The 15,454-nt window shown below is 37.0% G+C and overlaps 1 protein-coding gene across 11 annotated transcripts in view; it reads left to right on the top strand.

Annotated features, from left to right (window-relative positions):
• LOC114937645 (bromodomain adjacent to zinc finger domain protein 2B) overlaps window positions 1-15,454 on the top strand; it is a 166,621-nt gene that overhangs the window by 108,015 nt on the left and 43,152 nt on the right. For all 11 annotated transcript variants that reach the window (XM_029311195.2, XM_029311196.2, XM_029311201.2 and 8 more), the window contains exon 4: window positions 8,980-9,130. In XM_029311195.2, the coding sequence (XP_029167028.1) occupies window positions 8,989-9,130 (142 nt within the window). In that variant the 5' untranslated portion in view covers window positions 8,980-8,988. The remainder of the gene's footprint in view (window positions 1-8,979; window positions 9,131-15,454) is intronic.

The raw sequence follows: 15,454 nt of genomic DNA, 5'->3' as shown, positions 1-15,454 counted from the left end.
ATATTCACCGCAATAAAAATATTAATTCTACCACAAAAAGATATACAAAATATATTCGATTAATTTTACTATGTACCACCGTTTAATTTACTTTATCACGAAATTTATTACTTGTCCCACGATTACCATGATAATTTTGAAGGTAAATTAAAAATGAATTATAAATTGTGGGACATGGTAAATTTTACTATGTACATAATAAAATTTACTACATATCCCACGATTTAATTCACTTTTAATTTACCACGAAAATACACTACTTGTCCCACGACTACCATAATTTTGAGATTAAATTCTTAGAAAAAATGTTCTCCATGTAAGAATAATTCGATACGACCGATTGAGTCATTCCATACATTTCATTAACGATATTATTATGGAACAGACGTTTCCGACGTTTCTCCTTTGCGCGAAATTTTAACCATTTCACTGGATAGAATAGAATCCATCTTCATTTACTCCAAACTGGCATTTTCCCGCCGTAGTGAGCTAGAATCGCGTTTGTTGCTGAATGAAGTGCTATTTGAGCGTTAATATGACTTTATTTCGTAATCGACTCGGATTCGATTCGCCGCTCGCGGCGGAGGGTTGGATGGATAGTGGCGGTTTTTCATTGTAGTAGTAGGCGTCGACATTCTCTCTCTTTTAAGAGAGCCAGAGAGAGAGAGCGAGAGCGAGATAGAGATTACGGCGCTCGCCCGGTGCATTTCTTCGTATCGATCGCCGCCGCGCGAATACTCCCACATAATTCGCTTATTACAGCTTCCGCGTATATCTCCCCGCAGTATTCCCTCGGCTTCTCGGAAAAAGTATAGATGCGCGCTCGCTCGGGAGGAACACCTACTCGCGTTTGTGCATCTCCCGCACGAGAGACGTGCGAGCGCATCGCCGCTATAATTGCAGCCGATGCGACGTACGTATACATACACACACACATATATATATATATATATATATATGTACGTTATAGCATGACGCCCCGGTTCGCGTGTAAGCGTGTGTTGACGGATGCACGAATGTGCCGCACACACACACACACATATATATGTATGTATGTCCCTTGTGCGTCTCTGTATTCGGCGCGCGTGGGGAAGTCCCCGTTAACGGCACTATGTAGCGTTCATGCAACCATCGTATTTGTGCGGGTTAGAGAAAGAGCGAGAGAGACCATAGTGTGGCCGATAAAGAGAGGGAGAGAAATATCGGCGAGCCCTCGAGAGAGAACGAGATCGAGATAGAAAGAGAGAGAGAGAGAGAGACACGGAGTAGTCGAGGGATGGTTTTGCTCTGCTGGCTCTGTATTGATTGCTGTGCTGCTCCTCCACCTCCACCATCTCTTGCGACGATCTCTCTCTCTGTCTCTCTTTCTCTATTCCTGTCCCGCACACCGACGCGGCGCGGCCGCCCGTAATGTCGGTTCGCTCTCTGCGAAACCATCAAGATCCGAGGTCCTCGTTGCGCCACGTATCTCTTCCCTCGAAACGCCCCGACGAGAGAGGGAGCGAGAGAGAGAGAAATCCGCCTGTAATTGACGCAGATAGGAGTGCCATCTGCCGCGGCACCGACGCCGGGAGAATGCCGTCCTCGACGACGTGTTCCATGTAAGGATTCATTGAATAGGAAACGAAGTACGCGAGAGACCGGCTCTTCTCTTCGTGACTCGCGCGTCTCTTTTGCGTCTCTCGATTTCTCGCAATGTCGTTTCCACCGTCGAGCAACATTGCTCCGCGTGCTTGCTACCTTGGCACTTTCCGAACTTCCCAAACTGACGTTAACCCTCGGAGGAAAAATACTTACGTAAAGAACTATGGGGGGTAACTAGGGGACAACTTTTGTTGGGTGCAATCAATAAATCTGAAATACGTATCCTGGAGCGCAAACTGAAAATTACGAATTATTTTCGTAATTTGTATGAGAAGAACATTTTTGAAGAGAAGTTCTAAACTACTATTTTCGTTAACGTATAAAATTGGATATAAAAGTAAATTGTGTATAATATTATTTGGTGTAGTGTTATTTTTGTGTATAGTTATGTTTGGATATTTATCGAAACGATTCGTTGCATAAGAAAGATCCTCCGAGGGTTAAAAGAGTGTTTTAAACGAGTTTTCGAATGGGGTGTAGTAATAATGAAAGTTAATGAGATACTGCATTGTACGCGCGAAATTTCATACGAATGATACGAATGATACGAATCAACAATGTAAGAATATTTATCTCAATTTATAGTATATTAAGATTCATGATTTGCATGAAAGAGAGAAAGTGGGAGAAGAATTTCTGCGTTATATATTTTGTTTTCAATCGCAGTTTGAGAAGAAATTAATCTATACACTTTTATAACTGTATTAATTATGAAGATGTATCTTTTGCACTTCAAAGAAAGAATTTATTTTTTGTTCTACACATTTATTGGATTATATATATCTTGTGCATGATTGATAAAGATTTGATTATTATTCTGCATTATCATTATTAGTCTTATGACAGTCACATTATGATAACGCTATTAGATAAGGTGAAGATTGAATTTATTAGAAGATTAATGAAACGAATACGCATTATTTTATTTTATATGTATTTATATACGCACTACATTATGAAATTTTCTGTGCAATGTTGCTGAGAAAAGAATTAATTTCATAATTTTATATTAAATTTAACTATCATATATATAATTTAGCTAATAATTACGTGGTTTATTATCGAATTTCTTGAATTATTTCGATCACGATGATTTCCTCGACGGTACAATATTATAATATTGCTTGTTCTTCCAAGTGATAAGCTTAAAGATCACCCTGTTATCACATTAACGTGCAGTTTAATGTGTAACACGATATTACTCGTCTCGCTTTGTTATTTCATGCTCTCGTCTCTTCCGAGTTTTTCGAAACGAGATTCCGGTTCGTCAAATATTATTATATTCACGTGCATCTGGTTTCATTGCAGTAATTAACGGGAATAGCGATGGACTCGATGCAAATTAGTGTTCTATTTAAATTCGCTAATTACTGTTACGACATAACGATACGCTCGCTTCACGATGAAACATTCATGTTACAAGGTCCGCGTGTGACTATGTGTTTTTCTTTCAAACACGGGGGAATGGAATCGGGTATAATTAACGTATATGGAAGTATTATCTGATGCGGCACAGTGACATCGATGCGACACTCGTCGGTGTGCGTAATTATGCGTGTGTGTCTGTCTCTTTCTCGTTCTACAACGTTGTCATGCATCTATAGATGAATTACATAAGATTATTGAATCAAATTTTTGTAATTAAACAATTTTTTCATTAGATTATTGATGTCTTAATTTTTTATTTAGCCTAAACTCGTTGTCTAGACTCGAGACCCACGTGCTTGTTGCACTGAAAAAAATCAATGTAAATATACTTTTATATGGAAATTACTTATTCAGAACTGGATAAATTACCTGACTATCACTGTAATTTTTTATCCATATTTTTTTTAAGTGAAATTACATGTTAATGAAAAATACATGTAAAATATAGGTAAAATTATTATTTTTATGCGAAAATTATTTGTAATTTTTAATTTAGTACTTTTACTTTATTAAAACTTTATTTTATAGGCATTTATCCATTTTATTTATAACATTATTTTATAACATTTATGCGCGTTACTAGAATTCCCTATGTGTAATTCCATGTTTAGTGGAATATTTTAATCTTGAAAACATAAGAATATACAATATTTCATATGAAGTTACATGTAATCTGTAAGCTTCCATATATGAGTAGCCGCACATTGCATGATTATATATATTATGGATTGGAAAAAACCCAGTATAATGTAATGTTACACAATAGTATATTGTGTATCAAGTGCGGAAAGTTGACAATTGGTTACGAGTGCGACCACCCCACACGAGTGAATAATTGTCAATCTACACGTGATACACATACTATTTTGTATTACAAGTGCAGGCAAAGTGGCTTTGTGTGCGTTTTCTGTGCGCGAGGTGGCCGATCGCACGCCGCAAGATGGCGGCGTGGGAAATCGGCCGCTTTCCGCACAGAAAACACGCACACAAAGTGCCACTTTGCCTGCACGTGTAATACAAATATTTTTATCAGCGCGCGCGACTCGTGGATTAATAAATATAAACTAGTTATCCGAAGCAGACAGTAAGCAGCAAACGCAGGAATAAATATGATAAATTGTAATTGAATGCGTATTCGAGGCGGCAAAGGCACGTTTGCGTCTCGAGAACAAACGGCGTGTTTTTTTCTCGTCACGGGCTCCTTTTTTCTCTCTCTCTCTCTCCGGCGACGCCGAGGACGACGACGGTGCTTCAACCGAGTTTCTCCCAGGCGAAGTCGAAAGGAGCGTAATACGGGTCGAGAAATCGATGGTCGACCGTGTCTTCCTTTTGCCCTCGGCTTTGCTGCCCTCCTCCGCGGTTCCCTCGCCTTAAAACATCCACCTTCTCCTCTCCCCCACGCACCCTTTCTATCCTCGTTCTCTCCCCATCGCTTCCTCGCCAATTTACGAGCATCTCGAAGTGTGCCTGCCTGGCTGAAAACCGGGTAGCGTCGCCCGGATATTCCGGCGGACGTCTTGCGGATGACGTCGAATCGCGAATAGAACACCTCCTTACGACATTCCCGTGTATCGCTATTTTATTTCTCGCATTACTTTTAGATCCGCGATAAAGTAATTCCCCGATATTAACTTGATTACATTATTAATTAACGACGTTATCTCCGTTAATTGAGGTCTGAATGGGTTTTTTATTCATTGATGGAAAGCGCGCTATATTTAAAGGAGATGTACAATTAAAATATTGTGCTTGTATACTTTTAATTATAATACGTACACTAGTAAGAAAAATTAATCTTTATGATAACTCTTATTGGAGTCACGGAGAATCTTTATCTCACGGTTTTATTTGACACTTTACAAGCAATCGAATAGCGCGATATGCGCGTCCACAATTTGTTCACATTTGTCCATAGATTATCGTTTTTATCCATTTTACAAAAAAAAAATGAAAAATGAAAAAGGAATAAATTTTATCACGAGCACCCTAGATACGTTTTTTTTTAAATATTTAATATACATACATTATACATACATTATATATAGATATACATTATATATGTATTTCGATTGCTCAGCCATTTGTCCACATTTGACCAAAAATAATCGTCTTTTGTTTATTTTGCAAATAAAAATTAAAAACAAAGTCAACAATCAATTTCATTATAAACATTCGTAAGTGCGATTATTTAAAAATTATAAATAGGGGTGCAGCTAGGGATGCTTATGATAAAATTTATTCAAATTTCTTTTTATTTTTAATTTTTTTTGCATGGTGGACAATCGAATGCCATATCAATTTTGTAAAAATTCGAATTTCGGAGTACCAACTTTATAATAGGCCTCTTGTATCGAAGGAGTAAAAGTATCGATGCTGCTTAATCATAAGCATCCATGTATCTGCGAATTATTCATGATCTACGTAGGAATAAAAAAATATTCTGCAGAAATAAGTAGAATTGCTGCAGCTGCAATAATTTGCGCGAGTTCTTGTTATTCAACGCGCCGGAGAGACACGTCTAATTATACGCTCGTCGGATAGAAATGATAATTTCGACTGCGGATTCTGATATTTCAGCATCGCGGGCATGAGAGCTAGAAAATTGCGAGAACGATCGAAATCGCGTGGAGAAAAAAAAACATTCGTAATATATTGAAGTTTTAGATTCAATTAGTTACAACGCTTTACATCGAGTTTTCTTCTCTCTCTATATATATATTGTTAGGAAGTTTTGATGTCGTTTATGAAGAACTTAAAGACAATGGCCAAACTATCGTATCTCCACGAACTTTCAATTTTATTTGATCGATACGGTATTTTTTTCGTTTATTTGAAAATAGAATTTTATCGTAAAAGACACGAATATTTGTTTAAAAAATAACTTTGATTTTTTTATTATTTAATAAAAGATGTAACAATGTAGGTGATAATATATCAAACTATAATATTAAAACATAATTTGCAAGTTTTTAACAAAAGTGGAAGTCATTAAAATAATATGAATTTTAATAGATATTTGAGTTAAAAAAATGTTAAAATAATTTCACTCAATTTCCCTCTCCCCCTTCTCTTCTTTCATACAATTTAATAAAGTCTGCATTTTTTCAGTAAATAAAATAATAGCAAAATAGTAAAAGATATTAAAAAGCATTTCTGGTCGATGGTTATCTAAAAGATAATTTCAGACAGTAAAGAGCAGCTATGCGGCTTCTTTTATCAATTACAAATCAAGGGTTTCGCACATTATCATTCACGAATCTGAAAGCGAATAAAAAGCTATTGTACTAAAACGATCTTTCTATTAACTCGTTTCGATACAAAATGATCGTGTACGATTTATAGGTATTGAAATGACCGATATTATCGCAACTACTTCCTACACAATGTAGCATATATATATATATATATATATATATTCAAGACTATTATATTTAATTATATATTAATTCATTAATTTTTCACAATTTTTTTTATCAACCATCAATAAAAATTATTTATGGTAATTACTCATATATATATATTTTCGACGTCAGTAACCATGAGTAATTACCATAAATAATTTTTATTGATGGTTGATAAAAAAAATACATTCATAATTGACATAATATTGCATCGATATTTTATGTAATAATTGAGAATAAAAGCTAGGGAAGCTCAAAATATGTAACGTATTTACGTAATTTAAAAAGTGTGGATTTATATCATTTTATATATAGAAGAAAAAATCTCGAATAAAGGCAAAGAAAACTAATATTATATTGAGCATTTAAAGACGATAGACTAAAAAAAATTCAAGACTATTATATTTAATTATATATTAATTCATTAATTTTTCACAATCTTACAATTTAACATATCTTTAAATGCTTGTTTAAATATAGAGGAGACATTTTATTATAATCCTCTTAGAGAGCGGCTTATATTTTAAAAGGAAACCACGAAGAAAAATGCGCGAAAAAAACATAAACGCGCGCATTAGAAATGATGATACTAAAATATTCAAATCGGATTATCTTGTTTTTTTTCCTGTCCGTCTCGCAATGTCGTTCAATACCAAGTACTTTCTTTATCCATTACATTAACAAGAATAAAGCTACAGAATTATTTATATCTTACTTTCGCCATCATTCAACTGATCGATGACTGTAGAAAAATCCTGATGTAAAACTTTTCAATGAAGACTGTACAAACTGATAAGAACTGGGACCACCTTGAATCGATACATCGTTGATAACGATCGCGTGACGAACTCGTAGAATGAAAGCTATTGTATACCAGAATATAGTAATACATATCAATTTTCTTGTTCGAGTCTAGTCAAGATCTCATACATTCAATATATGAACTGGAATATCCATTAAAACATTTTTCTCTATTGCAACAAATAATTTCATTTTTGATATATAATCACGTGTTTTTTTTTGTAAATTTTAATAGAAATAAAATTTAAAAAAATTATTAATTCACACCAAGAGTGAACCCTTTCCGATCAAAGATGTATCGAACATTTCGATGTACATTCACGTGCGAAATTATCGCATCTCTTAAAACCGGCCCTTCAAAGACACATTGAAACGCGTAATTCAACACGTTCGACTTGACGTTGCATAAGCAACGTCAGCGCAGATAAGGAGACACGTGTGTAAGTGCGCACGATGCTGTCAAAATGCATGAATTTCTCACCAAGACCCGTTTCCAGACGAAAAGTCATCTCGCTCGAGAATTAATAAAAATACAATTGCGACAACAATAATCATCATATCTGTTGCGTATGATAACTATGCTGGTTATATGATAATAGCGGCGCCGCTTGTGTAGCGTCTAGCCTAGCATCTGCCTAACCTAACCCAACCCAAAGCAACCTAACCTAACGATATGTATATTTATACAACAGCTGGGCGACGGCGGGAGGGGAGTGCGCCAGTCAGCTGATTGAAGCGCTGGAGGGGAAAAGGTGGTATGCATGTGTACGTGTTATGTCGCGTGGAGGGGAGAACGACCTTTATTTAAAGCGCCGCCGGAGGAGGAAGCCTTTCTTCGACTGGTAAACAGTCGTCAAATGCAAATGTGAGAGAAGACTGTGCGCGCGCTCGCGCGTTTTACGCTCGAGATATAAACTATAAACGTTGTTTTTTTTTTTTTTCCGTCGAGGAATTCCGCGAGAACGTTTTTCATTAGCGGTGTCTGGTCTAATTAGGTGAAAGAGCTGTCCCTCCGATCCAGATGACGATGCAGTTCTGCGTTGTAGGCGTACGTTATTGTGTACGTAGAAACTTGGAGAGAACGTTTCTTTCTAATTCGACTGTTTTCATTAGCGCGAATATGTATCGACTTTTCGATATCTCGTACGCGGAGAGAATTTTCTCTTAGAATTTCCCCCTGAAAATCATGGTACTTCTTATGGGATAATATGGTATTAGAAGAATTTTTTGTAAGAGTTTCTCTGATTAATATTTACCGCAATAAAAATATAAAATACGTTTAATAGTAAAATTGATTACGTACGTATTAATATTTTTTATTATGTCAAATATTAATCGGAGAAATTCCAAGAGAAAATTCTCTCCGTGTAGACACTCAAGTTTATTTTGGATTCTAAACCGTCGACGCAAATATAAATACGTTACATCCCGAGGTTACGCTACACGTATTTTTTAAATATAAAGGTAAGAACAGAACCTCTGACAAAAAAAAAAACGTGTTATTCCGGAGTAACAAACTCCTCTGCGGGAAAAATCGCGTATGCCGGACTCCGGGGTGCCGAAATTTCGAGACCGTCGTAAATATCTGCGAAACCTGTTCGGTCTCCCGTTTTTTTTTTTCTTCCCAAAATAAAAGGAGGAAGGAGTCCTTGGCGGACTCTGGAATACAGTCTCTTTCTCTGGTAACGAAACCGTGTGTTTTCAGAGGACTGGCATGGAGAAGGAGAACTCCGCATCGGGCGGGGGTGGCGGGGGTGAAGCGACGACGGCGGCGACTCCGGGCGCCACCTCCACCTCCGAGAAACTCCAGGCGGACCAGGCCAATCCGTTGCTCGATCCTACTGCACTCTTCGGCGGTAAGTCATTTTCGCTCGTTTCGCTATTCTTTTCTCTCTTTTTTTACCCTTCTATTTTTATGTCCGCCCCGGAACGACTACGTCGCCGATAAGCGGCGTCGTTATGCGAATCGACGAAGATAAATCGGGGAAAGAAGTTCGATGGTAATAGGAAAGGAGCCTTTCTTCGCGCTCTAACGCTGCTCGCTTTCTTCGGCATCAGTTGAATATCTATTTGTAGAATAACCACGCAGAAAAAATAGTATCCTTGAGAGAATACAAATGTGCCTTGATTCAAGTGTAGTTTATCCTTATAATAGCGTCAAATATAATTAATTTTGGATAAAGGATCATTTATCCTTAAAACTAAAGTGCAAAATATTCTTGGTTGAAGCTGAAATTTACTTATAAATATAACTAAGTTTGTTTTTAGCATATGCGATTTTTAAAACCAGAATATATCTTAAGGATAAAATAATCACACAAACTTATTTATTATTAAGGCAAATGAAAATGTGTGATTACAAAGAGCATTCTATGCTTAAATCAATCAAATTGCGTTCAAGAATAAAAATATACTTGAATCAAGGATTCCTTTTTTTCTGTGTTTTGAAAAGGATTTTCTTATATCAAATAAATATTTTTCATATCAAATTAATATTATTAGTTTCAAGTAAATTATTCATTTGGCAATATTGAAATAAATACTTATTCGAATTAAATAAATTGTTTTAGTGCACTGAAAAAAATCGGTGTACTTTAACATCACAGAAAAAACAGTATCCTTGAGAGAATGCAAATATGCCTTGATTCAAGTGTAGTTTATCCTTATAATAGCGTCAAATATAAATAATTTTGGATAAAGGATCATTTATCCTTAAAACGAAGTGCAAAATATTCTTGGTTGAAGCTGAAATTTACTTAAAAATATAACTAAGTTTGTTTTTAGCATATGCGATTTTTAAAACCAGAATATATCTTAAGGATAAAATAATCACACAAACTTATTTATTATTAAGGCAAATGAAAATGTGTGATTACAAAGAGCATTCTATGCTTAAATCAATCAAATAGCGTTCAAGAATAAAAATATACTTGAATCAAGGATTCCTTTTTTTCTGTGTTTTGAAAAGGATTTTCTTATATCAAATAAATATTTTTTATATCAAATTAATATTATTAGTTTCAAGTAAATTATTCATTTGGCAATATTGAAATAAATACTTATTCGAATTAAATAAATTGTTTTAGTGCACTGAAAAAAATCGGTGTACTTTTACATCACAGAAAAAAAGGAATCCTTGATTCAGTATATTTTTATTCTTGAACGCTATTTGATTGATTTAAGCATAGAATACGCTTTGTAATCACAAATTTTTATTTGCCTTAATAATAAATAAGTTTGTGTAAAATATATTTTATCTTTAAGATATATTCTTGTTTTAAAAATCGCATATGGTAAAAACAAACTTAGTCACATTTGAACTAAGAATTATTATATATACTTGAAAGTACCGCTTATATCCGATGCTCACTTGTCCTTGCAATATTTATAAGTAAATTTCAGCTTCAACCAAGAATATTTTGCACTTTGTTTTAAGGATAAATTATCCTTTATCCCAAATTATTTATATTTGGCGCTATTATAAGGATAAAATATACTTGAATCAAGGCATATTTGCATTCTTTCAAGGATACTGTTGATATTACGTCCGCGGTGTAACGAAGGCGGTTCATTAATCTAATCATCTCGAATTTGTGACGATTCTCTGCGCTACTTTGTGTCTCCGCGACGTGAATCCTTCCTGGATGTTTCTAATTTTCCCGGCAAAATCATCACCCTCCGTCTTTGTTCGAGACGGTGCATACACGAACAAATATTTCCCATGCGCGTGTTTGGTATTTCGAAAGGATATGCGCGAATTCCGACGTCGTTATATTTGCCGGCGTGAGTTATCGTGCTTGTCCAGGAGGAAGTTTGCTCCCGGCTACTCCGATTTTGGTCGTCGAAGCACGTTTCCGCGACGAGTCGGACGGTTTCGCACGATCCGCCCGCGAGTACATAAGCTGACAAATTGGAGGGTTTATTGCAATAGAGAGCACTAAAAGTGAACTTATCTACGAGTTTCTTCTTTTTCTCAAAAGCGAAGGATTGGGTCTTTGACGTCTCGAAGATGAATCGTGAGTTATCGTCAAAAAAAGAATTTTTTTTAGATTTTATTTGAGATTCTTTAAATTGGATCTTTCTTTCTTGGAAAATTTCATTATTGATATACACGGCGAAATGTTTTCTCGAAATTTACCTACCCCGAAAATCATGGCAATCGTGAGACAGTTGGAAGAATTTTATGAGTTTCTTTGATTAAATATGTACCACGATAAAAAATATTAAATATTTTATATCTTATTGTGGTAGATATTATTATTTTTATTCTGGTAAATATTAATCAGAGAAACTCTAAGTTCTTACATATTGTCTCACGATAAGTATGATTTTCAGAGGGTAAATTCTAAGAAAAAGTTCTCTCTGTGTACAGATAAAAATTGATTTAATTACGTAAGAGTTACAAATTGTTATGTGCAATTTGGTAATGAAATTTATAATGTATATAACCGGTCATTAATTTCTGTGAAATATATTTTTTCTCAGGCAGATTAATGGAACAATAAGAGACTCATTGTACAAATATAAATTCTTCACACGGAGAGGATTTTCTTGTTAGAATTTACCCTGAAAATCGTGGTAATCATGGGACAATTGGAAGAGATTTATAAGAGTTCTCCTCTGATTAATATTTACTACAATAAAAATATGAATATGTACGTAGTAAAATTAATCGAGCATATTTTCTATAGAAGATATTAATATTTTTTATTGCGATAAAAATGATTATCCCATACACGCGTAAATTCTAAGAGAAAAATTCTATGCATAATTAATGAATTCGAGCGTTAAATAAGATATATATTTCGCACGCCCCGAAATGAGATCTTTCTTGCGTATCGCGCTGTTAATGACACCATCGCACTTGCCATGGATTTTCACATGGTCATTCGAAAGCGGATACAAAGTGGACCCAATGCGCTCTCGCGCGCGTCAACGCTATATATCAGCGACGTTTTAACGAGCGGATTTTTCTCTCCTGCTCCATCCCGAAATCAATTAGTCCCGCGTGCGCACACATCCAGCCTTTCTCTCAAAATCTCTTCTCTCTCTTCCAAGGTTATCAAGGCTCCTTTCGACGACTCTCGACCGCTTCCTTCGAGTCTCGCATATCGCATTCAAATTTGCTTCCAGTGTTAGTCTCGTAGATACCTCCGATTTTGTGACATTTAATTTCAATGAATTTCAATAAAAATTCTATTCAGAAGGCAGGGTTGAATCAGAAAGGAAATGCATGCAAATTGAGAATAATTTTGCGTAAGAGGTATTTAATTCGACCTGTGCATATATTTATGTAACATTTCTATCGTTGAATGTTATTTAGTTAATGCCATTTAATTTCTAATCTTCAAGTTTCAATTGTATATAAATTCTTATAAATTCTTCATGCGACTATTTCCAGCGTAAATAAGTATAAATAATAAATCTTCACAATGAATTGTTGATCGCCAGTGATAAAATTTTCACAAATAATAAGATGCAATTTAATTCGACCAAAAAAACTGGCTATTCATTTATTGAAAATAAGTACGCACTACGTTTCGACCCACATTGTGGTCCTTTTCAAGTGCTGGAATACAAAAATACATAATTTGGCAAGCGAAATTAACATTACATTAACACTAAATTTATAGTTTTATTAAATAATAATAATTGCTAATCTACGTTGGACTATATGAAAGAGAGAGCCTACGTTATTTAATTGTCAAATTCTCGCGCGCGCCCCGAAAACCCGGTACCACTTTCGCTCCCTCGTAGACCAGGATCTCTCCGTCGCCTCTCGACGAGGACGAGACTTCGTCATTTATTTCGTCGCTTCACCTTCGACCCGCCATCCCTCTCAACCCTGGGTGGTTCTCCTGTCCATCGCCTGCCATCCGTCTCAGTCTTCGTCGACGACTTCTCTCGGTTGCTCTCGTCCGCGTCGCGTCGCGTCGCTTTTTCTTCGTCCTCGCTCCGAGTTTAGGTCCGTAGGGCTTTGGGGACGCAAGAACGAACGAACACGAGCGGACGACCGGACGCAAGCAGCGAGATGCTTCCCTCTCTCTCTCACTCTCTCTCTCTTCTCTATCCATCTATCTTTCCGTCGTTCTCTCGCTTTCGGTCGGTCGCTTCTCTAGCTCGCTCGGCCACCCTCTCCGTCTCCCTCGCTCTTCGCCGGTTCTGTATATTTATTGATTGCCACCTCACCTCACCTACCACGGTAGACCGAGGTCTGCGGCAGTTTCCCCACCCCTCTCGCGTCCCAGCCTCATTCTGCAGCGGCAGCAGCAGCAGCATCGCGCGTTACGAGGAGCCTCTGTCCCTCTTTCTTGCTCTCTTTCCGCGCTATCACGTCCTCTCTTTCTCTCGCCGACCCACTCTGCTTTATTCGAAGCTTCGTTCACCCTCTCTCTCTCTCTCTTCCTCTTACTCTCCCCGCAGCAGCCGCGGTGCTTTTACCTCCTACGCTCAATACAAACTCGTTGGACGCGGCAGAGTTTTCGTTTGAAGCTACCATCCGGGGCTCGCGATATATATCCACACCACCCACACCGTCGCGTATCCTCGTCTTGACGTCGACGTCGACCTCTCGGCGTCGTTATATCTCGACGGCGGATGACTCGCGGCAAGAGAGAGAGAGAACTGCATCCTAGATGAGAAGACGCCGTCATTTAGGCGAAGCAGGGAGAACGGAAAGGTCTATGCTTGGCAAATGATACTTCCCTCCCTTATCTCTTTCTTAGTTTCGCTTCTATAATGGTACCCTACGACGAACTTTCTCTGTCTTTCTATGTTATCTATACGGAATTGAACGATAACGCGAAATCTGCGCGGACACGATGATGATGTGTAGGTACCTGAAGAGATCGAACGGATCTCTCGTGGAAACCTTTCAACTTATTTAAATTTTGTATTACACGAGCAGGCAAAGTGGCACTTTGTGTGCGTGTCTTCTGTGCGGAAAGCGGCCGATTTCCCACGCCGCCATCTAGCGGCGACGCGGTGAGTGAATAAGCCGCGTTCAAAGTCATTGCCCACGGCTGAAGCCTTCGGCTCGTGCGTCTATTCCCCGCACTCGTGACCAATTGTCAACTTTCCGCACTTGATACACAATATACTATTCCCGAGTACTTAATTGTTACGTCATGATAATGCGCGATTATTTTATTCGGATATATATTCAGGTTTTGCCTTCTTCGTCATCGGCGATATACTTTGACAGCGTTCGCTTATCGGCGCCTTTATCGAACTCGTTTTACCTCTGTATGTATATACGTGATCGGTAAGTTTGTGTCGTATGTCACGTATATAAAACGCTGTCATTCGTAGAAAATAAAAGGATCGAACGACACGAACGGGGAAAAATTGTTATCTCTTCTCTTTCTCTCTCTGCGTTGGTTCGTTCTTTGTGTTCCTCTGTTACGTTCTCCGTCTCGTTTTCGCTCTTTCTTGCCGCTCGTTTGCGATTCCATTGCTCTGTGACCCTTCCCCGACGGTTTTACCACCCACACCCGGCACGAACACCGCCGGGCGAGCCGTGGTTTCCTCTTAAAGCTCGTTTGTTGTCGAGCTCATCGTACCGCCATGCGCGCCGAGCAAACTCGATCGAAGACGAAAAGGGAAGGAGACGTGATTAAAACGCTAGTGATGTAATAAATTCTCGTGAAATATTTCCGGTACTCTCTATACATCTTTAACGCTAAAGATTATTCCCGATTCTATTCCGTATTGTTCATATGTTATTTAGCAACATTTAGAAATGGTACACGAATTTTTTTTTCTTACAATTTATTACTCTGAAAATCATGGTAATCGTGGAACAATGTGATATTGGAAGAATTTTATGAGTTTCTCCGATTAATATTTTTATCGCAAGAAAAAATATTAATATGTACATATAGTAAAATTTATTGGAAATTCTTGATATCTTTATTGTGGTGAATATTAATCACGGAACTCTGATAAAATTCTTCCGCGATTATCATGATTTTCAGGGTGAATTTTGTGAGAGAAAATTCTCTCTGTGTAGTCATCTACTTCTGTTTAAATTTTATATATCCGCATATATGAAAATTGCGTGTACGAAATTTCATTTCGAATTGAAAATATGATGATTACATTGAGCACTAAAATTAGTTAACATAAATCAACACAATTTATTTCGCTAAGAGTATGATCGAACTGCAACTGATGTAAAT

Source organism: Nylanderia fulva, unplaced genomic scaffold (genome assembly GCF_048542155.1).
Source record: "Nylanderia fulva isolate GAGA-0341 unplaced genomic scaffold, ASM4854215v1 Scaffold28, whole genome shotgun sequence".
NCBI classification, from domain to species: Eukaryota; Metazoa; Arthropoda; class Insecta; order Hymenoptera; family Formicidae; genus Nylanderia; species Nylanderia fulva.
The sequence above is the reverse complement of the archived record's forward strand: the minus strand, read 5'-3'. Positions and strand labels throughout refer to the sequence as shown.